Genomic DNA, 24,429 nt, shown 5'->3' with positions numbered 1-24,429 from the left:
GGGCACTCAGCAACTTGCAGGATCAAACCATGGGGTGAAAAAGAAAAAAAAAAGAACATAACAACAAAAAACCCCAAATGCTTCCAATCAATAATAAAGACAGAAGAAGTCTATTTATTATGAGTAGTGATTAAATAACTAGATTAAGAGTAACTGATGACAAGACCTGGGAGATGATGAAGCTTTCATTTATTTGGGGGCTGGTGCTTTAGCACAGATTTTATTTACAGTCTCCTGCCAGAAAAATCTCTTGACAATCAGTAGCAGTTTGTAGTGGACCACAGAGTGCTCCGATAGCTGCAGTTGCAACAAGGGAGGTGACAAATCCATGTGTTGGAGATGCACTGAGTGCCAAGTACTAGAGTTGTTTCTCCCTTGCTAACGAGTACGGATGTGTGTCAGTGCAAGACAGGAGCTTGAAAGCAGTTACGGTAGCTGCAAGATGAGTGGGAGAGATAAGAACTTAATACACTCGCTAAAAAGCATCTGACACCTTAGAGAAGAACACAGAAACAACACTACGAGTGTCATGTTTTTAGTCATACAATACATTTTCTTTCATCATGTAACAGTATTTACAGGAAGATTATTTATTTGGGCTTTTCTTTCTTTCTTACTTTCTATGCTTACTTTCATCATTCTCTATTAGCTATATTACAGTCATCTTTGTAACAACTACTTGTGATGTCCAGAGCAGATAATTTTGACTCCAGTTGGGAATCAACAACAAAAATAATAAACTCTTAAGACAAATGTGCAAATTCTTTGTTCTGTTGTAGGCAATGAAGTAGTCACTGCAAAAAGGACTATCATTCATTCTGGAAAAGGAGACTGCAGTGCAAGTTATCTACTTCGGTGACTTTTTTTTTTTTTTGGTAAAATTGTCCATAAGAGATAGGAAAGCATTGGATGAAAAAAGAGATCTTGAAGTAAAAGAGATGGTGTTGGACCTACTCCCTAGTGTCAGCTGCCTTTGCACTGTTGTGATAGGAGTAACTGATTTGTTCATCGGTAATGGAGGTGGCTTCTTAATGTACATCCTAGTAGAGGGATCTGAATGCTAACATGACAAAGCTTTCCAGCAGTCCCTTACGTGGTCACACTTCTGGGTGTTGGTCTCCATGGCTCTGTAAAATCAGAGTGAGAAAGCATCAGCTCCTACTTTCACCCTCTGAGCTCCTGCTCCATTTTAAAAACATGAAGGCTCAGTCCAGATTTCTACCTGCTCTGTGGCCCTTCTCCAGTAGTGGCCAACAGCAAGTATAGGGAAGAGTACAAGAACGTAGCATTTTACCCACAACACCTTATAAAAACACTTGGCCTTCCTCCAGCAAGCGCCAGCAAATCCTGAGTACAGTGTACTAGCATTGCTATGAGAGGGGTATTACCAGACTGAGTCCTCTAAACACATTTCCCATGTAAGACAATGACACCCGCTTTCAGACAATACTAATTTTGGCTGAATATGGCATGTTATAAAAGGGTTGGGTTTTATTCAAGCTTGTTTTTTTTTTCACAAAAGGAGTAGTAAGTCCATCTATTTGGATGCACAGAAAAGCAAACCACCAAACTGTGTGGTAGAACTGAGTTTATTTTTAAGTTATGGAATCAGAAGTTATCCTTAAATACAAATAATACAGAAGCAAACACAAAACTTGTTCCAAAGAAACAGGAGAATGACTAAGTGAACAAGGTCATGCTGGAATCACATGAATAGCAATCACTGTTTTCTGTGAGCATTCACTTATATTTAAAGTAAAGCTAAGCCATTAACCCTGCAATTTACAGTGCACAGAGAATCTGGAACCCTTCCCAAAACTGTTGACAATCCATTGTTTATTGTGAATCATATGGATTAGATTTCAAAATCTATGTTCACATAAAACAGAATATTATTTTCTAGTATTTTTAATTCAGGTGGCTTTTCCAATGGTCCTGTGACCATATAGAATGTTTAAGTAATCTGTGTGCCATACGTGAAAACATCTGTGTACATGAATATGCTGAATTTCATTCCAAAGAAGATCTATTCTCCAGGGACTTTCAGCTCAGCATGGGTAAAGATATAATCATGAAGATCAGGAGACTGTGTGAAGAGGTATCTCCCATTTTCCTTAAATCCTGATTGATTTAGATGCTTTAATATCATATTGTTCATTTTCTTAAGCTCTTCTATGTTCTTCTTTTCCAATAATAGTCTGCTTGATATTTGGTCCATCTCGTTTCTAGTTTGAACTTGAAAAGGAAAATGTACCACATTAAATTAGCAACATAAAGTCAAGAGCATCACTACCCTCTCTAGCATCCCTGTGGGAATTTGTAGCATATTATGATGAATAAAAATATTAAACAGGAAAATTACGGCAGGAAGAAGTAACACATCTGGTGGAGTTACCTGCTTACTAGATGCTTTAACTGCTTATTTGCTGTTTTGTTCAGTGCATTGCAGCATAATAACTCAAATACACCTCAGACAAATTTTGCAGTCTTCAGGAGCATATCCATTCCATTAGTGTCCACAGGAAAATGTCTTATTTAGGGGCTCCACGTTGCTATTTCGGGACAGTATACACCTGTATTTTTCTAAAAGTATAATTGCTAGAACACTCCAAAGACTATATCCACTTCACTTGATTTTCTAAAGCATTTAGATTAAAGGAGAATTATTGCAAATATTGCAATGAAGAGGTCAGTTTTCTCTGGACCATCAACATGCAGTATCTGTCTTGTACGCTTCCAGAGCTATTTTTATTTTGGCCTTGTGAAGTTAACAAAATTTACACATGGGCTGTGAAGCTTAAGTCTCATAGTGCCAATGCTAAATGAATCTATGTCTATGGACATACTGACCTCCACCAACTTGAGCACAAGCAAACTCCTCTAATCCCTATAAGAAGTCTTTTCGCTATTACTTTACCATTTTTCCACTAGAGGGGCACATTACTAATTTTTCTATACAAGGGCTTCACTTTCAGAGACTCCCTGTTAAATACATCTGGAATTCAAGCATGAGATATTTTAATTAGGGTTTTACAACCATGATACATAAAATATCCTTTGTGCTCTTTACTTGTCTGATATTCTGTTCTTTGAGCGCTTATGAGCAAACTCAGTCAAGGGTTAGGATTTCCTGTTCAAAAAGGAAAATGAGGATTTTTGCTCCAGAGAATTCCATACTATAGGATAGAAGATATCTTGATTTCACATGGATTACAGTTCATTCATAATGGACTTGTAAGTTAGAATAATGCACTTTGTACTCTTTTCAATGCCATTAGCCCAGAAAACCCAAAGATGGCAGGAGCTCCACAAACCAAGGTCACTGCCAGCCTGACCGGACCAGGCAAAGCCAAACAGTAGGTACATCTGTAGACTCAGTGCTACATGCCCATTTTGATGTATCTTGTCTAATTTTTTGTTTCTTATATTTGAGATTTTCTTAGTTCCTAACAAATTTCCAGTCAGTATTTAGCTGGCAACCTTCAGGTCTTTCTTCAGGTAGCCTGATCTAAGTGTTAGTCTGGGTGTAATTCCAGTTTCAGTGGAATGAGACCAACACTGAGTTTTATTTGAAAAGGAATGGAAGGCACATTGTCAGAGCATCTCACTGCCATACAGTCATCTTTAAAATTTAATTTAATTTTCAGTCAGCATTTTTAGCAACATGGCCTAACCCTGCTGAGCTAAATTCTTCACAGCTGTTGAAACTCACAAAACCTTTGCATTAGGAACAAAATTGTGCCTCTTAGCACAGAGAGTGGAAGCCTGTGCTTTGCACCCAGGACCATGACCCACTGCCCATAACCAGCCAAAGCCTTTGACCATGCAAATACAGCAGTAGCCTGTTGTAGGGTAGCATGACGCATTTCAACAAAGTTCTTCCAGTTGACCCTACATTTTTAAGAACCACTGTTTAGTTTACTTACTTATTAAGAATATCACGAATGAAACAAGTGCCAAACTGACGATCAAAGTAAGAATAAATGTGACGAAGAACAAACACTGGTTTCTGTTGCTCCCTGCTGTGTTTTCTCCAGCACCAACAGTGCTCTCTTCCTCATCTGTTACAAGATGACAAATCATTTGGTCATAAAGCTTGTTAAGGTTGGTTAGGATAAACATGACAAAATGTTTCTGGCTCCGTGAAATGATGCAAAATGCGTCATAATTTTGGCCAACAGATTTTATTTTTTGTGATATTGCATGAGAAGGGAAGAAATCAATTTTATGAGCTCAGCTTGAATTTGGAAGCATAAAAACTAATACATCTGTTTTAGCTGTTGGAACATTTTCAACAAAACTGTTTCTGTTATTGAAACACACTGTTTTGTTGAAGCTGACCTGTTTCACAGCTCAGTTTTACAGGTACAGAGGCTGCAATGAAGTTTTCATCAGAAGGCTTTCTAAGGACCAGAATAGACCCAACTTTTCAGAAGAGAAGAAATAAAAGCTCATATTGAAAGCCTGGCTACAGATTCATCCTACACATTAACCCTCTAGATTCACATAGTTTCCTGTTTAATTATAGAAATATCTCTGGGATGATTAATTTCCAAAATCAAGCATCTCAGTTAAGCTCCTGATGTCAGATAGGATGAATGTAGGGCTGGAGTTTTTATCTTCAAACAAATGTTTTCAATATTCTTCTTTAGGTTTGTTTCATTCCAACAAAAAAATGAGATAGTGTCAAAAATGGAACAGAGTCTCACATGAACTTGTTGTCCTTCAAGCACATGAAGATGAGGGGAAAAAAGGACAAGCAGTTGCTGTGCTGCTTTCAAATCAGCACGGCAAGCTGGTTTCTTGCTTTTTTTAAAGACCGTATTGCATAAAGGGAAAGTCAGTAGTTTATCTCATAGAAACAGTTGTGATCAAATGAAAGGTGGCAGCAAATCCTAAAGGCAACTGATAAAGTCAAGTCAACACCATGAGGAAATTCATGTGAACATAGAAAAAAAATAATACTTGAGACAGAATAGTTTAAACCCAAGCTTGCATACTACTTTAACTATTTATTAAGGTTTGAGTCTATTTTATGTTTTGGAGGGACAGGGAGATAATGTAATTTAATTTTGGTGTCAGCCTTATACATGCTAAAATTACATGCAAATTACTGAAATTTCTCCTCCTGTAATTGCTGTCTTACTGTTCTGAAAGGGAGAGTAGCAGATGCAGCTCTGTAAAATATATTCCTAGTTCATGTTCTTGTTTTAGCTGGTAGAAATCTCTGAGGTCTTTGCAACTGAGCCTGTGGTGATAAAGCTGAGGGAAGGCTGCATATCCCATTACAGCATTTTAATAATGAACCAACCTGGGGCTGAGCATTTCACTGAGTTTGTTGGAGAACTCTGGGAATCTCTGTGTTTTGCTTTATTGCATTTAACACATCTCTGCCTGCAGGTAAGCTGAAAGCTTTTAATATTCGGGGTTTGGGGTTTTATTTTTATTCCCTTAGCATTCAGAACAAATGCATCCTATGCTAAGTGCCTGCACCAATATTGCCTCCTAATCGGAGTAACAAGGATGGGGAGGGCGTGCTACTGCTGTCAATCAAGCACCCTAAGCTATCAATGGTTGCTCACAAGTGGCCTGTGCTTTCTCTGCCTAATGAATGCTGCTTACTGTTGCAGCTGGCTGAGCCTGCCAGACTGCAGCGTTGGGAGGAATCAGAGAACACACGTTCTTGCCAAACTGCAAACAGTGGGGCCATTCTGTCATCTAAAACATGAAGAAATTGCTGCCACCAAAGCAATCAAAAATTATATAAACTTTAAATAACTTTTAACATGTTTGCTGCGTGTTTGGTGAGCCAGGTCATACTAAGCTACTGAACAAAAGCAATGGTATGTACCGCAACGCTCTTGAAACATCAGTTTTTAAATCAAATTGGGCATCTGCTATACAATTAATAGATCATTCATGAGAATTTAGTATTTATCAGAAATTGAAAAACATTCTACAGAGCTCACTAATTTTCCGGCAGGAGAACCAGAATTTTATGCAGCTGAATAGGGAAACTAAGGACTGTGAAAAAAATTCTTATGTATCTAACCAATGGAACAAGATATCTACAGAATCTCTGATTTTTTTTTTTTTTTATTTTTTTATAAATAAAGAAAATGCATTTTGAAAAGAATAATCCTTGAAGAAGTCAAAACACTCTACAAATTGATGCATAAATACACACTAGGCTACCTTTATTTACTGCTGAAATGTAAGAAGGAGCATGCGTGCGATTATTCCACAGAACCATATATGATTCCACAGAACCCTGTGTGTTTACCTGGGAAGTAAACAATACTGTCCAATAAAAATTGCAAAAGATAGCAGGACAGACACACTGCAAAGAGATTCTTTGGCATTAAAACAAATATATCCCATTGTCTCATTTTGTGCTTCTAGAAGTGGCAATATCAAGATAACAAACACATGAAAATTAAGTAGATTATGTCTAACATCTTTGTGTTAAATCTAGGAACAAGCACCACCCTAGTTAGTTGTGTTAGGAAAAGTTAGAGAACTCAGAAGCAGAAGGAAAGATATTTAAGTCCTATAACTAGAAGCGTGACTAAGTTATGGCCATTTGAAATTCACTTAAGCATAGCTGTTGTTTGGTAGTTTTTCTTCAGTCAAATTTGCCATTATAGTAAGGGAAATAAAAGCAGATTCAGATATTGTCATGTGGAATGCTGCTGAAGAACTTAAGGTTTTAAGACGTTTTCAGGTCACAAAGAACTCAAATATATTGTAGCCATCCCTGGGTGAAAATATTCTTATTGCCATGAGCAAATAAAATATAAAAGCTGTATAAAACCAGTAAAAGTGTGAGAGCCTGTATCTGAAACTGTAAGTAAACAGTCCTGGTTTTGGTGACAGAAAGAGAGTCTGCAAATTGAAATGCTTATTGAGCATGACTAGAGAAATTATTCTGCAAGGCATCACCTCATGGGTCCCAATGGAAATGGAAGGTAAGTTCAGGCTTGACAGTGAATCCCCAGCCAAACGCAAGGATTTCCAAGAACCTAATAACTGAAATACTCAGCAGAAGCAGCTAAACCATCAATCTCATCTCCCTAAATTATGCCATTTTCAATACTTCTCTTATACTTTTCAGTACAGAGTTTGACATATATGTCTTGTATATAAGACTTATACTATTGAGCTGCTGACATTACATGTGGTCAGTCTTTTCAAATGTCACACATAACTCTTTTTTGATGGCCTGTTGTATGTGTAGAAAACCACAAAGCATCATCTATCATACATACCTAGTGCATGTTGGGATTCAGCTGGACAAACATTTAGTTTGTTTAGGTTGTTTAAGGAATCAACTACATAAAGTTTTCCTTCTTCATGAGTATCATGCAGGTTAATTTCCAAGGAAGGCCTCTCCATTGTATCTAAAATAAATAATAATTTAAAAGGTAAATTAAAACATGAATATGTGAAATAACTGGTAACGGTTGGTGTCCTGTTCTAAGGAAATGCTGAGCCACCTTAACCCTTAAAATAAAAAGATTTGAAGGACCAGCACACTTACTAAATCCTGAGGGCAAGGGTAACTCAGTACATAGCACTTGTTTATTCTTGGGGATCTTTGACGCGCATGAGATTTCATTTCTACATTGTGTTTGTGCACACATGTATACTTGTAGTTACATTTACATATATATGTGTGTGTGGAGAAAGAGAAAGATCTATTTGACTGGCTCCAGCATTGATGTGAACATTAGTTATTTTGTTGTGTAACCTTTTTAGTATGGTGGGTACTTGGTGAGATGATGGGTGATATCCTGACCGCAGTGAAAGCCAAACCTCCACTCCCACTGCCAGGAAGGATGTCACTCAGGTCCTCTGCTTCCAGCACCAAATCACTCAGAGATAAGGCAGAGAAAGCAGGTACAGATGTAGGACATAAGCAGCAAGAATGTGGGTCTGCTTATGTACCTTGGCCTATCATAGTGAAGTTATTACTTGTGAAAGATAGAGCAAAAAATGGTTTTCTAATGTGGTTCTACCTCACATAGATCCTAGTTTGTGGCATACAAAAGCCTGACAGAAAAGGCTTTTCTTCAGACTAATACTCCTTGCCTGGATGGTACCCAATCAGCAAAACCAGCTTCTCTACAGAATCTGGGCGCATGAATTATTATTTATATAAATACAATTGTGAAGGAAGATTATATATAGAAAAAAAACAATACATAAGGATGTTGCTCTATGAATTGCACTTTATTCTTTAACAGTCTTTTTGTTTTATTTATGCTACCCTAATTCCAAAAATATCTGTTAGAAGCAAACTACAGTTCTAGCCATAAGGAGATGCAGGTGCTCTAAATAGGCATCTTAGACTACCCTGGTTGCTGAAAACTCCCTCTGTAACTATCGAAGAAAAATACATACCTCCCAGTAACATTCCTCTTATTCTAAGACAAGTCTTTTTGACTTTACAATTACAATCTAAAGGTGCCTTTTCCTTGCTAGTGAATGTAAGGGGAAAGCTCGCAGAGGTGAGTTTAGACTTGAAGAGATCTTAACCGTTTAGCATTTTATCAAAGCTCTCAATTTCAGTTTTACCTGCCAAACATAACTCAGCACTTCATGGGATGCAAACCTCCTGTTGAGGAAGAATGTTAAGCACCTAAGAGTGATTTCTGAATCCTAGATGGACTGAATTGCCCTCTTGTCATGTCTCTCCCTCACTCCCTCTCCAAGCAACAGAGAACACAGTGTGACTGGGATTCCTAACATAGCACTTAAATTAAAAACCTGAAGTTTGGGGAATACAGGTCTGAGCATTTACAGAAAAGACCCATTCTTTCCCTCATCAAACCAAATGCAAAGATTGTCATAATTCACCCAAATCTGAGCACACAGCCACATTCATGGAGCCTCAGTAAGTCTGAAGACTAAGTCAATTGCTCCTGATAGTGGGGATTGGCTGGCCTCCACGTATACTTTTATATTGCTATTTAACAGAGTGTAAGAAAAGATTACAGCTTATTTCTCTGCTGTTCAAAATTGTTGCTACAAAATACAAAGATAAGGCAGAAAAGCTGGCGTGGTAGTGGTGACCGTTACCTAGCGTATGATTGTCAAGTGTGGAGCAGTGATTTCAGGACTGCTGCGTCCACTTTCCTTCCCCAGGAACGTCATGTGGTGCCGGGCAGGAGGGTCTGTGAGCCCTCTCGCCAGCAGCGCTGGCTCTGCTGCCTCCCTGCAAGCAGAGCCGCGGCAGCTGCAATCCCTGCTGAGCTCTGCCTTTCAGCAACGGTGTGCTGAAAGTTGCCACCTCATGCACAGCGACTTTTGGTTGCTCTGAGCTTCCAAAAGCAGTTGTTTGTCTTGGGTATTTTGATTAGTATGTCCCTGCAACTTCAGAGCAGACTCTTAACAACTTGAGCTGTAATAAATGTGAGTACCTTTGATTCATCAATATTACTAATTATTAGTTACTACTTATTAAAAATGGATTTCCTCACTGTGCATGTAACCACAGTGAAGATAACCATTATTAATTCAACAAACGCTATATTACATCTGTTTGATTCCATCAACATGCGAAAGAAAAGAGAGAGTCAGTGGCACTGGCCAAACACATTGGTTATTTTCCAAACAAACTAATCTAGACATTGGGGGGTTTGGAGTCACTCTATCTTGTACTTTAACCTTGCTTAAGGATTTTTTTTCTCCATGTGACTTTTAAATTTCTCTCTAAGTTGTGGCAAAATCAGAACTTAATGTGAGAACACACTGAAAATTCTTTACAGAAAAAAAAGGAAGACAATCAAGTCTAAAAGGAATTAAAAACCAAGAGAATGAAATGTTACTTACAACATAACCACGTTGAGGTAATGTGCCAGTACGGAAGAAATCAGCCAGTGAAAATCAGCCGAAGAAAACTCCTCTCTCTACTTTTAGAGCCATAGAAACCTGTCAGCTCCTGCAGGACCCATGAAGGCAGCTATGAAACACACTGTCCCTTCCCATCTATATTTAGAGTTCATCTTGGCTATGTATACTGCCTTCACAATATCGGTCTGCTTAAAAAGAAATCAGCACATACACAGGTCTTCTTTATTATATAGGAATCAAGATGATAATATCCTATCATGGAGAAAGAGGTTTGTTACTGATGATCAGTATTTCACTAACCTTTTCATTAACGATGCCTTTTTAAAACTCATTTGCTAAGCAGAAGTGTCTACAACACTGCAGCTATGAGTAACCGGTTTGCTATGCAGAAGAGTCATATCAACAGTGCTGCAGCCATGAGTACTTTAAAGGCATAGACCAGAAAAAACGCTGTTTCGTTCCTTCCGCACACCTTGCAAATTCAAGTGGGACTAATTCGTCTGGTTTTCTTCATTGTTTAAAAAATTAATTCTGATGAACTGCTTGTATTGGTAATTGCTCCTTTGCAGACAGTTCTCTGTTTTTTGTTGCCAACATTGCCAAATGTAATGGTACAGCACACCACAATGACAGACAGCTGACACGTGAAGGGACCACAGCTCAAAACAAATCCTTTCTGAAACCATTCTCTACATCTGGAATTTTGAACCCCTTTTCAAACTGTCAGTATGTGTGCTCTTCTCTCGGAAAACAGCAGAGAGGATGCATCTTCTGACTCATAGTTTCCCAGCCCAAACTGACGAGCTCTGCCACTGCCCAGTCTGATCTGCTGCGCCAGCAATGCAGACGCAACAAGCTCACTCCCTTTCTGCGGGTGTCTCCTCTTCCCTCCAAACAAGAATGTGCAAGCCAAAAAAAAAATCTCACCTCCATCCCCAGGAGATTCCTGCCACCATCCTAATTGGAAGATGAGGACCCAGGCCGCCCCAGTTCTAAGCTTGAAGAGGTCTACAAACCCATCGGGTCTCTGCAGAGCAGCTAAACAGCCCATCTGCCCTCAGAGAGCCCCAGAAGCCACCCCAGTCCCTGTGGTTGGCAGGGACAGGGTAACAGGGGAAAAGGGCAACCCTGAGCTTGGCCACCTGCCAGGTGCTGTAAAAAGCAATTCTGCAAAATACTGGCCAGGCAGGAAGCTACAGAAAATGCAACTTTACACCAAAGTGTGCCAAAGGTAACCAACCAGAAGCCACCAGAGACACTAGCAGGGTTTGTAGGAATGTGTTAGCTCAAAGGGGGTTTAGTCCTGGGCTGAGCAAACACAGGCAGCTCCATCTCCTTCAAGGATCAGAAGTTTCTCTTCCACTTGTGTGACAATCACTGACAAGACATAACAATAGCACAGATTTCCATGTCAGTAATAGCACAAATTTCAGTTGAAGGCCTTGCTTTAGTGCATTATTTGAGGAAAAAAAAAATAGGAGTTACAACTCTAACAGAGTCTCTGTTGTCTCGGTAACTCTAATTATCATGTGTGGATTTTCTAAAATAGGTTCTGCTGCAATCGGAAACTAAAAACAAAACCAAACAAACAAACCAAACAAAAAAAACCCCAAAAAACAAACAAAAAACCACCACCACAAACAAACCCAAACACCCAAAACACCCACAACCAACACCAAAAAATCCCACTTTCCCTTATCAGAGCAAGCAGTAGTTTTCAGGGTATGGGGTGGAGCTTTTTGGGGTGTGAGGTTTACTTTCTTCACTGATAACTTGACCTCCACTTTTCAGAATGTTTATTCTAAACAAGTCCTTTAATTTATAGGTCTGCCAGTTGAGAAGCTCCAGCTATCTAAGGTTTTGGTGTCTTTATAACATATACCCTCCACCAGCCCTCAGAAAGACAGTTCTCAGTTACTGGCAGAAACTGAGGGCAGAGTAGTTTTCAACTTGATGAAAACAGGGCAGCAGGACTGGCTCCTGCAACATTAGGCACAGTTTTGCAGTACCAGACCTAGAAAACATTTGACCATTACAGAAAAGATGGCAAATCCACGGGCTGTTGTGCAGACCATATGTAAATAAGATATACCTTCCAAACACAGCAACATGTAGCATCTACTAAAGCATTGAGACTAACCCAATAAATGAACCCATGTGTTTCAGCTTTTAGGTTTTGCTCATGTTCCACCTTTTCATTCACGTAGTAATCACTTTTACACAGAAATCAAGCAGTGACAAACATCTTTATTCCAAAAATTAAAGATCCAATTTCAGAACATAAGAATCTTGGTTTTATTTTACATTGAGGCAAGTATTTGTAATGCACTGTTTCACTATAAGTGAAGGTAATTGAACTTTGCAGTCCCCTTTAGGAAAAAGCTGTACTATGTAGAAACTTCTTTGCCCACCTGTCACTGAAGAGTTTAAAAAGTTACTAAAGTAACTCCACACGAACAAGTTCATCTTTTCATATTAGCACATTCTTACCAAAACACTTGGCCAGTGAATGAGTTTAATTTGCCTTCATATAAAGAATCCAATCTGACACACAGAATTTGACTACAATTACCAACCCCACTTAACAGTTGAGTTACAATATATTTAGCCTTTGGAGCAAGTTGCAGCTAAAACAAGTGTTATAATGTATCCCAGCACTCAATCTTACATCAATCTATATACAGTATATATGCAACTAAGCAACAACATGCATGATATTTACAGATTTTATACAAAATCCCTATGCACAAGTGCCAACTGTGACTACAGAAATTTAAAAAATTCAAGGTTACAAATCTATTTTAATTATGAAATACTGAAAATTGAACCCCATGGAAAAGATCTAGAAAAATTCCCCCACATCTGCTCTTTTATCACGACATTTACTTCTAGCCTTTGTCCGAGCCTTGAATGCTGCAGAGTTGTACAAGTGCTACAAAATAAAAGGAGAAATTAATCACAGATGTTCAACATATTTATTTTCTGTTAAGAAACAGCTGAAAATATCTTTTTATTACTCTTCGAAGCAAATCACTAGGCCTTTTGAAATTTATAGTATAATACCTTTGCACAAAAGGCTGATTCATTTTATCATATATATATATTTAGAGGAAACTTGGCCTGTGTAAGGAAGGCTGAGCCAGGAGCAATTCCGGAAGCCAATCAGTCTTGAGCATCACACAGACACAATGTAGATTAATGGGGCACCCCCAGATTAAACTTGATAGCACCGTTCCACAGACTGTTCATGCACAGGATGAGTACATTCACAACCAACAGAACAAAGTCCCCAGTATCCATTTCACACTGGAAAGTTCAGGATACTGCTGTTATAAAGACTTTGCTTCTATGGTTTCCTGTGGATTCCTACCCAAAAACCTACAGCTCTCCTAAGAGCCCAAGTTTCACATCTATGGAGAACAAATTTGGTACCAATCAGCAAACAGACGCCCCCTGCCCCCCGGAAGAATGCAATAGCAGCAATGTGCCCAGTGGAAAATCTAAAATAGGAGCTCAAAGACACACACAAGGAAGGTTTTGTTTCATTCAGGATAATAGGGGGCTCTTAAAGTGACAAGTTTAAAGGTGACAGCTTCTGAAATTCATGTTTAGAATAATATTTAATTCAGCAGGAATATATTAGTGTATGAAGTAAAGAAAACAGATTAAGTTGCGATAACCTACCCTTTCAAAACGGGAGATCTTCATTGTTTTAAGAGTTGCAGCATCTAGCATTACTGGTGGACCAAGCTCAAACACATTCCGAAGAAAGTCATTTGACTAAACCAGAAACACACAAAATTATCAGTTTCTCCTCTGATTGTCAAGTCTCCATAGATGACTACTGTTAATTATCAAGTATTCCAGTAAGATATAGCAGCAATTTGACACTAATCTTAGTATCTTTTGCAATTAAGCCAGGGAACACTTCTTCCTTTAATCAGAATAAAGCTAAGAACTAAAACTGCCCTCTTGAGGAGACAGCTCCCCACCCCACATTGATATTTTTGTCCCAGCAAATTAGACACTGTTCTATTACATCCTCTGCACAAGATTAGGCAGCTGGACACAGACCTGTATGGTTTCACAACACACCAATTTTTAAATATTTGGCTGTAAAAGTACTACAGGGTGTTTTAAAAGGATGGACTAAATTTCAAAGCAAAGTGATTTCAAACTGGGCAAGTCTTTTTGAAACACCCCGTATTTGAAAAAATCTGGAAAAGCTGCTACGTGCCTGGGCTGCCGCAGTTACGCGGAAATACAATTGACACTGAAGATTTTAACCCCATGATTACTGTAGCAATTCGGGAGCATATACGCCATAGCTGGAGTTCCTGTTTCTGCTATTTATCTAACAGATGACTAGTGCACAAGGAGTTCCTGGAACAGAGATAAGGACTTATCCCTTGCCTCCTGCAATGCTGTCATCACTGGGCTGCAAGTCATGTTCTTTACATTTAATTAAAACTTTGCATTCCTTTTTATAGGCTTGAGCAGGAAGGGTGGAGGCACACAACTTCACAGCAGTTGGATGACTACACCGCTCTGCTGAAAGAGAGCATAAGGCTTCAGGAAAAACCCTGAAGCTAAGATGGTATTCAGCTTGGACCTCTTATTTCCTGGAGAAGTCTTCTAACTGCTAACCCAGCACACCCAGGCTACAACTTGAAGGCAGCTCACCCAGACAGTTCCAGCTCACTGTGGTTCATGTTGCAAGTGCTGCCTTTTAACACCAAATTCTACTCAAGACTTTGTGATTCAGACTCATCTACTACAAGGAAACCAGGCAGGGAACAACAGTCTGAGCACGTATCAAACAGCAGCTCACCTGCAAATGATATTGCATCCCCGACCCCAGAATCTCCTTGAAGGTATCATAAGTTTGTTTTTTAACCCAGCAGTCAATATACATGCGCTCAGGTCCAAACTTAACCATCTCTGCAGGAAAGTCACGCTCCTATACATAGTTAAAGGAAACAACATATGTAACTTTAATTTAAACAGTCTTTTGCATTGGGAATTGTATTTATTTATTTTCATTAATAAATTTGGCATATCAAAACCTTCCAAATAATATAATATGCATATACTAAAGACTTTATTTGTTCATCTCATGTAAGACTTGAAGCTGACATTCTTCAAGTCAGAAAGCATTTCAGAAAAGGAACACGACTTTCATCTTTAAGAATTGGACTTATCTTCAGAAAAAACAGTTCTGAGTGCAGGAGTCACCTTTGTAAGTTTGTAACCTCATTTAGTCCCCAACTTTCAAGTGCAGTGAGCTACATTTGTGACAATGGAATGTAGCAAGTGCTATTAAGTGACTCAGGTTCTTCTATGGGCAGAATCTCAAAGGTGACTTCAAATCACTTCAAAGCCTTCTCCTTTGCTTCAAAGATTTCAACTGTTCTGAATGTCAACTAATATATAGTTGGTTTTACCCATACAGTAATGTAAAAAGTAATTACCTGACAAGTAAAATATCTAGTTTGAGAGTTGTAAAATAACAATCAATTAAAGTGATAGAAGTTTTACATTTGTCTTAGACGCTTTACTCAGAAGTTATGTCACTAACCAAGTATCTTTAGAGTCCTGATTTGTGTTGTGTTCTCTTAATCTGGATATGGAAAACAGAGCACAACAATCCAAATAGGTGCCATTTGGAACTGTACCTTACTACTAGGTTGCTTTCTGTTTGTTATGCACAGCAGTTCAATACGAGATTTTATAAGAAAACTCTTCACAGAATTCGGGACACTTATTTGGATGTCCTACAAAGTTTTCTATGAAAAAAACCTCCTCATTGTATAAAATAAAAATAATTCAGTATTTACAGTGCAATGCTTAGCCTTCTATAAAGAAAAAAATACTCTTCAATATGGAAGCATAGAGCAAAATAAGCAATGTTTGACTTTCTTTGCTCTGTATTCCTAAAAAAGCAGTTATATTTTGCATAAGTGATCAGAATTTGAAACCTCATTTAAGTAGGTTTTTTCCCTGTTGTTTTCACTGAAACAGTAATTCTATTTAACAATAAATCCATTTTCATAGAATTGTACACTACATAGTTACAATCCAGACATCCACAGTAAGACAAAAGAATTACCTCGACAGCTCGTAGAACATCTCTGAAGACAGACCGCTGCTTTCTTTTATCTACTTTGGCTCGGTGCTTGTTTCCATCTGTAGCCAGAGCTCTTAGTTTCTCTGTTAGAAGTTCCATATCTTCATAAAAAAAATCCTAGTCCAAAAAAAGAATTATTTTTTATTTTTTTTTTAGTTTTTGGCCTTAACATCTTTCCCTGCAAAAAGGAAAATGGATCTCTCAAATTTTAAAGCTTGCACACTATATTTCTAGTTACTCTTAATTACTGTTTGAGGTGTTTTGTTATACTGGTCCTATTTTGCAATATGGAAAACAGTGTAAAAATGATAGCTCAACTACTGTGAATCATTGCTACACCTAATTAGACTGGGGCATACTCACTACAAAGAACATAACCCAGCGAATTATGGGCTGCTTGTTGAGATCCAGAGTGCTATACTACACAGGTTAAATCATTTGTCTTGTCATCATGCCAGTGCAAGGAAATTTAGCTGCTGACATATACTTACAGCATCTGTTTCGCGTGCCAGTTCAAACAGAAGTGCTAGTGTTTCTCCAGCAGCTATTCTCATGTTGAGATCATCACAAGACAGCAGACTTGGAAGTTTATGCAAGTGCCTATGAAGTAAGTCATATTTAAGTTGTAAATTTTGTTGACCCTGCTTCATTGCTTATATAAAAAATCATTACAAATTTTGTTGTCCAAGAAAAATACTCACATTTCAATTTTCTTCTTCACTTCATTCATTGGACAAATGGTCAGCAACAGTGTCCATGCTAAAAGAGCACTGATGTGAAGCACAGTATTATGGGTACTCGATACACCATTAGTGTCTCTATCTCGCGGATAGGCCTTTGTGAAGATGGTTTCCAGGCATTCCATAGTAGAGTACAGTTCCTGAACAGGGCAAAAAAATCATGGAAGTGCTTAAGTTTCACATATTCTCATATTGCAAATTTATTTTTTGAAAAATGTATTCTTTATCCTCACCGTAATGTCATCAGTGACAATGAAACAGCAAATCCCTAAGCAGGTTGCACACTAGATAGAAAAGAAAAAAGTGTCAGTCTTTGACAGTAATGTTACTGTTGACAAAACCTTCAATCTTTGACCTTTGAAATCTAACACTTGGAGAAATGGGAACTTCAGACTAAGACCTCAGCAGAGGAGAAGTTTCCAACACTGTTTAATTCAGCTCCTTTCTAATAGTTAGCTCTCAGTTCCCATCTACTCTCAGGTTGATTCTACAACACATGCAGGTCTCAAGCACTGACTTTTCATGCTGTATTATTTAATAGAGCTTACAAAGCCCTTCCAAAAAGCTACACACAGAACTCCTTTCACCCAATTACTTTTAATCCCACTAGGATCCACTAGCAGAAATCACGTTGATAAACAGTAATGGATATATGAGATTTATTCACAACTGTGGGAAATATTTTTTCCTCTCTGCCCACTATTACAATTGAAAAACATGAAGACACTGGACTTCAGCAGCCTTTCTCCAACTTTTACTACAGGTCCTACAGATCTCTTCTCTATCCCCCATATTGTACTCAGTCTCATGAAGAGCAAGAAAAAAAGATGTCTGTAAGTGACATCGGCACTAATCATACAGGACTGAAAACTACAGTTAAACTGGACAAACTTCAATAGCTTTCGTCTGTTTGTAGAAAAAACTATTGTTGAACTGATACCACCTCCTCTTCCAACTGAGAGTATCTATTGTAACACAGCTTGAGTACAACAGAAGTAGCCAGCTCTGTAACGATAACAGCAAGCTGCAGTATATTAGTTAAAACTCTGCAGTTTAAAAAAATCTTGACAAGAGCTTTAGACTGTCTTCAGTCAATATTTAAAGTATACCACTGATGTGTAGATGAGATCAATGGGTGAAAAACTTAGAATAATTTTGGTAGTAAGAATGTATTAAATATGTAGTTCTAGATCTGCTATATATCATTTTACCGTATATATTTGTATACACAACATTCCTCTGTTGTTAAAGAAGTTAAAATTAATACAGGAACGATACTTTTTTTTTCTATAGGACTTCAACATGAGCCTTCAGAACTGCACTAAGGAGACTGCAACGTAGTGAGTTAAGACACTTGGCAAAGTACTAGATGTGACAGCTCTTTAAGGAAGTTCCCAGGCTGAAGAAGAGAATGATGTTTAGCCTTTATGTGAAACTTCTTAAGCCAGTGAAAATCGCTATGCATCATTCCGAGCTTACATCACCTTGTAAGGTATAGTAGTAACCTTTAGTGTAGTAACCTTTAGTTCTGGATTACTCAATCGTGAGCTGGTCAAAAACCGCCCTCTATCCCTGCCTGGGAAATAAACATTTTATACTTACAGCCTGTCTGGCTTGGATACTGGCTGTTCCATCACAGACAATCTTCTTCAGAACTGGACCAAGGGTCTTAAAAATCTCTTCACTTTCAATTCCAGACCCCATCTGTACACACAGAAGACATGCCAGTCCGGCAGCTGCACACTGTTCGTCACTCTTACCTAAAGGTTAACATATTATGATGAGTAATCACTTTGTGCATTGCTTCTCTCCTTCAAAGATAGTGGTCTGAAAACTTGTGAGTGGAAATTCAGAAACCAATAAACAGAAGACAATTTTAGTTGATTTGCTAAAAACATGACATTTAAATTAAAAAAGGGATGTTGTTAACATAACTAAATTATTAAACGCTCTATAAAGTGCTAGAGAAGTCTCAGTCTTAATTCCTTTTATACAATGAGCTATTTCATAGGGATTACTGCTTTCTACTAGCAAGCATGCTAATTACCTTTCTTTATGCAGCGTTCAATGCTATCAGTTAGTGTCATTCTCCTTTCCATGACAAATTCATATAGTATTTTAGAAGAAAAAGCACTTTTCAGACTTTCAAGAGCTGCTTGTCTTGTCTTCGCACTGTTAGAAGAAAGAAGAAAGACTTCCTGAAATCCACACACATTAGTTAAAGCTCAGCCTTTGCTTTCATGGTAGTTTATATTTGTCTGCACCCAACAGAAGAGTAATTCACAGACATACCATGAAGTATGAAATGCTATGAATTGCCTCCTTCCTCATGGACAGAAAAATTTAGAGATTGAGTTCACAATAATACACCAGACTAGAAATAAAGTTGCCCTACCTCAAGCTATTAGGAAAGGAAAGCCTGACTCTCACTTATCCAAAAACATGGTGGAGGGAGAAAGGTCTTTTCACATCCAGAAGGAAAGCAAGTCCTCCCAAGCGATAAGTAACTGTAATTTCAGTAAGCATCTAAAGAATTTGAATGCATATTTCCCTTATTATATCAGATATCAATGCATTTCTTCAAAGCTTACCATACCTCTTGTCCAATGTAAGATCAATAAATCCCTTCAGTTTGTATTCTAAGTCTTCTTGAGTGGCTTCTTCATCAACTTCAGGCCCTAATCCAGAGGAAAGAATTTAGTCCTACTGATACACATTTTATTAGCAGACACAGTAGTATCCAACACTTAATGTTTTTAATACTAAGAAGAAAGCACTTTAACAAGGACTATAGCTACAGAGTTGTTCAGTACTACAGCAAGAGAATGGTGTTAAGCATACTACATCAAACTGCCCCTTAAAATACTTTTATAAAAATCGACATACCAATATATCTGTGCTGTTTCTATACCTGCTTCTTACACATGTCAAGAATGAGGGAGCTCATCAGGTCTTACGTTAATTTGCTAAAAATGACATCCATCAGCCAACCCTGTCAGCAATATCTTTTCATCCAGTCCACTACATATACTCCTGCAGCACAGTGGAGTGTTCACAGTCCAAGCAGCCTCTCCCACCTGGCAGCACTTCAGATGCCTCTGCAACAGCAGCTCAGTCAAGAGCTGCAGGTATTCACAGGGAAGTCTCCCTGCCTTATCCCCCCCACAGCAGGCTTTCAGGACCCTTCTTCCCAACAAAATGACAATAGAGCAGAGGGCAGAGGAGAAAAAGCAGAAATCTAGTTCAAAACAGGCAAACGTGACTCCTTCCAACTCAAACTCTTCTGCAGTTCCTACCACCTCAATTATGTGTTATGAAACTCCACATTTTATAATGCACCTTAAAAATCTTATTGTCTCCAAAAGTTAACATTTTTTAATTCTGTAATAAAAAAGAAGCCTAATAGTTTAATGAGAAACTCATGAAACCTGGAGCATTTCTTACCAAACAAAAACGATAGCAACTAGATTAATAATCACATAGTGCTTAACAGAATGTCACTATTTTGCTACTGCTACTTACAGTGTAGTACTTAGATTCCTAAGTCAAATCAGGATTTATATTTTTAAAAAGATAAACAGGTAAAAATGAAAGGACATACCATCCTCAGTGAAGCTAGCAGGATCACTGAAGCCACTGCAGTGGCTCATAGTTTCAATTGAAGCATCTTCATCACTAAAAGGCTGCACGTTTCTGGGCTGACCACCTTAAGGAAAGATGGAAACAATAGTCTGGTCAGTTTTCATAAGGAAAAGGAAGATCTGAACACCAGAAGCGGAATTCTCCAAACAAATTCACCCTCCCTGACCCAGACACAAAGTACATTTCTTTCCTTTGCTGGTTGGTTCCTTTACTCCCACTTGTTCTGAAGACTTAGTTGGCTCTGTTCTGGAATATCGTTTGTGAATGGTGGGGAAGAGCCCACCTAGTTTTCAAAGCGTTGGTAGAATTCCTAGCTCTAGCTTTAGGATCTTTCTACAACCCACTTCAAGTGAATGCAATTTCCTGTGACTGTGCTTTAAAAATAGCTCCATATTAATTTAACTGTTAAGACAAGCTACCAAAAATAATTGCCATACAAACTTTATTTTTCAATTTTGAGGGACTTCAAACCAGGATAGGTTATACATTTAGGCAAACATACATTACCCAGTTCAATGCAGGGCTTACAGGATTAAGTGTAGTATGTGCAGTATCAGCAATGTCCAACCCTGTTTTAATACTGAATTACAAATACAAGCCAGAATGTCAAATGCTTAAGTAGGGGAAAGTAGTTTTAACCTCTCAGCATGAAGAAGGCCTCAGTTCAGTAACTCAAGTCTTTTTGAAGAAAGCAGTGTAATTTTCACCAGTGCTCACCTTTACAAAGTTTTCATACCTGCATCTTATTGTTACAGTATTGAGTTGGTGGAGTTTGATCTGATAATACTGTAATTTCTACTGCTCTCCTACCCTAGCCTTTAATTTGTGTCTACTAAAGTCAATTAACAAAAGGATATTTTCACTTTTATTTCTCCAACAGCTCCCAAATGTCATTTACAGAACCTCGAATTCTGCTCTTTCACATATTTTTTGTGGTACAATTTATTTTACATTATTGAAGAAGGCTGTGCACAGTGCTTGGCAGCTTCAGGCGGGCTTCCTGCCTACCAAAATACCCAGAAAGCATTTGTATCTAGGCAGAATCAACCTTGAGTTGATCACTGTCCAAGTGCTTTCCAATGAAGTCAAACTCACACTTCAGAGATTTTGCAACTCCTAGCTATAAACCATTTACTTGCATCACTGGCCATAAACCTTTGTGTTTCCTATAGTTACAAAGGACAAACACCAGTTAATGTACAGACCAAGAAACCTGGAGGCTCAGAGCCAGTCTGGCATGGCCACCTTTGGCTTCAAGTGATGTCAAGCAGGAAAGTTCAATGGGAGAAGTGGCAAGAATGACTGCCAGCCTTTTACAAGCTGAAATAAAAGCAGCTGCAGAAAGCCCCAGATAATTGCTCACTTCCTGAACATTCGATACTGAAGAGACAGGCTCTGCTCACTGCTACGGGAGCCTGAAATGGAATTTCTCACCACCCCACAAAACCTCCCTTCTGCCCTGGCATCAGCACCTCAGCCACGCACAGTCTGGATCTGGATTGAGACTGTTTATTTCATAGCATCCTCTTTTAGGCTAAGCGAGTCTTTTTAAAGAGACAGCGGCCTTTCGCAGCACAACGCGGTGACACACAGCTCCACCGGCCACCAGAGACACCGGAGTGACAGCAGTAGCCGTCCTCTCCGCCCCGCAAGGGCCCAGGCTGGCGGCGGGCACGGCGGGCACACGAGGGGCTGTGCGTGTCGGGGACGCGCCTTCCGCTGCTCCCGGCACCCCGCGGGCCCGGCCTCCGCCGCCGCAGCCGGGCGGCACCCACCAGCGCGGCGGCCAGGAGGCCTCGGCGGGGCCGGCGCCGGCCGCTGCCCCCGGGGCGCTGCTCGTCGCCGCCGGCGGCGCCAGGAACGGCCGCAGCCTTCCCGGGGCCACCCGCGCCGCCGGGCGCATGCGCGCGGACGGCGTGAGGTGGCGGTTTCGGGGCCGGCTCCTGCCAGCCCGGCGGCGCCGCCCGGCCCGTGCCCGGCTCCGGCTGTCCGGCCCCGCGGGGAGCTCCGCGGCCGCCTCGTCCGCCCTGCCGCTTTCCCACCAGCCCCGCAGAGAGCCTGGGTGCAGCCAGCCAGGGCTGGCCCTCCCGGTCGCGGCCTCTCTCGCCGGCGAAAAGCCGCCCCGCCTCGGGCAGATCAAGCGGCCACGGGAAACGTCGGGCGACCTTCGCGCCCAGCGAGGCCGCCCGCTCCGAGCCCCCGCCCGCGCTCACCGGCTCCGCGCTGGTGGTTGCTCCCCCGCTTCTTAGGCTTGGGCATGGTCGCAGCGGCGCTCGGCTCGGCTCCCGCGGCCCCTCTCCGGGTCTCGGTCTCTCTGCTCCCCCCCGCCCGGGAATCAGCGACAATCAGCCGATGGAAGAGCAGGACCGCTTTTTACTCCAACGCCTCTGCGAGGCCGATTTCCCGGTCCGGGGCAGCGGAGGTGATTGGCGAAAGCAGGCGGAGGACGAACCGGCGGCGAAGGCAGAAATCCCCGTGGAGGCCCGTGAGCGGAGTCGATGCATCTTTCTCCTCTCAGACACCCGGGACTAAAGGCGCGGAGGGTGCGCCGGCGCCGCTCTTATAGCCCGCCGGGCTGCGGGGGCGGGGCTTAGCGACGCGCCGTCGCCGCGACCAATGGCCAGGCATTGTGATAGCGGGCGGGTGACTCAGTCGCGTGAGCCCGTGACGCCGCCGCGCTGCGATCCAGCGGTGGCGCCGGACGTCATCGCCGCTTCGCGCGCCACGCCGCGGTGCACGCTGGGAGCGGCGGGCCTGGCCGCCAGCCCGCGGGCGGGGCCGCGGTGGGGGCGGCGGCGGCAGCAGCCCAGCTCGACCTGACCGTGGGTCTGGCGGGGGCCCCCGGGGCCCGCACCGTGTGCGGTGCTGCTCCTCACCGGCGGCGTCTCCCCGGGGCGCCTGGAAACACCGCGCTGCCGCCGGGCCGTGCGGGGGGCGGTGCCGCGCGGGGGCATCTGAGGCCGTGGCGGGCGGGGAGGAGCCCGGGCTCGGCGCGGCGGCCGTGGCCGTGCGGAGCTCCACGTGGTGCCGCTTTACATCGGGCCCTGGGCCGCGCTCGTCGCTGGCCGCGGCAGGCGCTGGTGTGGTTGTGTGCTGTGGGGTGGTGTCGGTGAACGGGCGCTGGTTGCAGCCCAGGGGAAGCGCCGGAAGGGTTCGGTCGTGCTCCTCTCGTTTAAAAACGAGCCGGTACGGGACGGATGGCTTACTTCTTCAAAACAGATTTTCTTCCACACGCAAGGATGGGTTTTGTTGTCACATTTTTGTACTGCAAGCCTGTATGTTTTTATTTTTAATCAATTTTTTTCTGTTTCCTGCTGAGCTTCAAATAATGAAAAGTATAGCATTTGTATGCACCAAAAAGAGATTGGATTGTAATGTTTCTGAAACGTGAGTGTTTGTGAAATCTCACTGATGGGCTGTAACAGTTATGCCATATTTGAGGGATGGAAGACAACTTTGCAGAACATGCTGAAAAGTTACGCAAGACATAGCAATGATTACACTATTTGAATTCCTTTGCATACCAAGTGTGTTTACATTGACTTCCAGAAGGGTAAACCTCAATAACAATTCTACATTAAAAAAAAAAAAAAAAAGGAAACGGAGTTTGTTTACCCGTATGTGCATGTTGAGTAAGGAAATGCTGTTAGTGTCTATTTCTAGAAAAGCGTAGCTGTCAGTTGTGATACGTGTGGGTGCTGGTAGAGCCTAATTTCGCATTGCTGTGCAGCGTGAGCCTTCTCGTGAACAGTTCCTTGGTCATGGGAGAGCCCAACTTCTGAAAAGTTCTGTCCAACTCTTAGATCCTATTCAAAAAGAACAGAAAAGAGATAGAAGTCAGTACATATTGAATGTACACAGGACAACACAGGAGTGTCTCAGAGGCATCATTTTTTCAGGATGAAATGTCAGAGCAGAGGACAGCTTTCCAAGTAAGTAGATGGAGGAGTTGTAATTAAATACAGAAAGCATAACTGCTGTTGGCTATATAAGACTCAGAGTAAGGGATCCATGCTGGATAAGCTACAACACCTAATAGCAGCCAAGCAAACTTGTACAGTGGGA

General features: G+C 40.9%; 2 protein-coding genes across 4 annotated transcripts; both read right to left on the bottom strand.

Moving 5' to 3' along the window:
* Window positions 1–1,573: 1,573 nt before the first annotated feature.
* LSMEM1 (leucine rich single-pass membrane protein 1) lies at window positions 1,574–11,023 on the bottom strand. 3 transcript variants are annotated; one of them, XM_065048734.1, is made up of 5 exons: window positions 10,783–10,945; window positions 9,835–9,943; window positions 7,269–7,400; window positions 3,927–4,061; window positions 1,574–2,235 (listed from the first exon to the last, which is right to left on the bottom strand). In XM_065048734.1, the coding sequence occupies exons 3-5, from the start codon at window positions 7,393–7,395 to the stop codon at window positions 2,027–2,029; spliced, it is 471 nt and encodes a 156-aa protein (XP_064904806.1). In that variant the 5' UTR covers window positions 7,396–7,400; window positions 9,835–9,943; window positions 10,783–10,945; the 3' UTR covers window positions 1,574–2,026. The 3 variants fall into 3 exon arrangements, with proteins under 3 accessions (XP_064904806.1, XP_064904805.1, XP_005503015.2); XM_065048733.1 differs by lacking the exon at window positions 10,783–10,945 and having other exon boundaries at window positions 9,835–10,683; XM_005502958.3 differs by lacking the exon at window positions 9,835–9,943 and having other exon boundaries at window positions 1,819–2,235; window positions 10,783–11,023.
* A 1,059-nt stretch (window positions 11,024–12,082) lies between these two features.
* Window positions 12,083–22,998, bottom strand: IFRD1 (interferon related developmental regulator 1). Its single transcript, XM_065048732.1, has 12 exons — window positions 22,578–22,998; window positions 20,324–20,428; window positions 19,319–19,400; window positions 18,770–18,894; window positions 18,325–18,482; window positions 16,956–17,006; window positions 16,684–16,862; window positions 16,474–16,582; window positions 15,965–16,099; window positions 14,687–14,815; window positions 13,540–13,635; window positions 12,083–12,787 (listed from the first exon to the last, which is right to left on the bottom strand). The coding sequence occupies exons 1-12, from the start codon at window positions 22,621–22,623 to the stop codon at window positions 12,698–12,700; spliced, it is 1,305 nt and encodes a 434-aa protein (XP_064904804.1). The 5' UTR covers window positions 22,624–22,998; the 3' UTR covers window positions 12,083–12,697.
* Between the last annotated feature and the right edge of the window lie 1,431 nt (window positions 22,999–24,429).

The sequence above is a fragment of the Columba livia genome, chromosome 1, assembly GCF_036013475.1.
Source record: "Columba livia isolate bColLiv1 breed racing homer chromosome 1, bColLiv1.pat.W.v2, whole genome shotgun sequence".
Classification (NCBI taxonomy): domain Eukaryota; kingdom Metazoa; phylum Chordata; class Aves; order Columbiformes; family Columbidae; genus Columba; species Columba livia.
The sequence above is the reverse complement of the archived record's forward strand: the minus strand, read 5'-3'. Positions and strand labels throughout refer to the sequence as shown.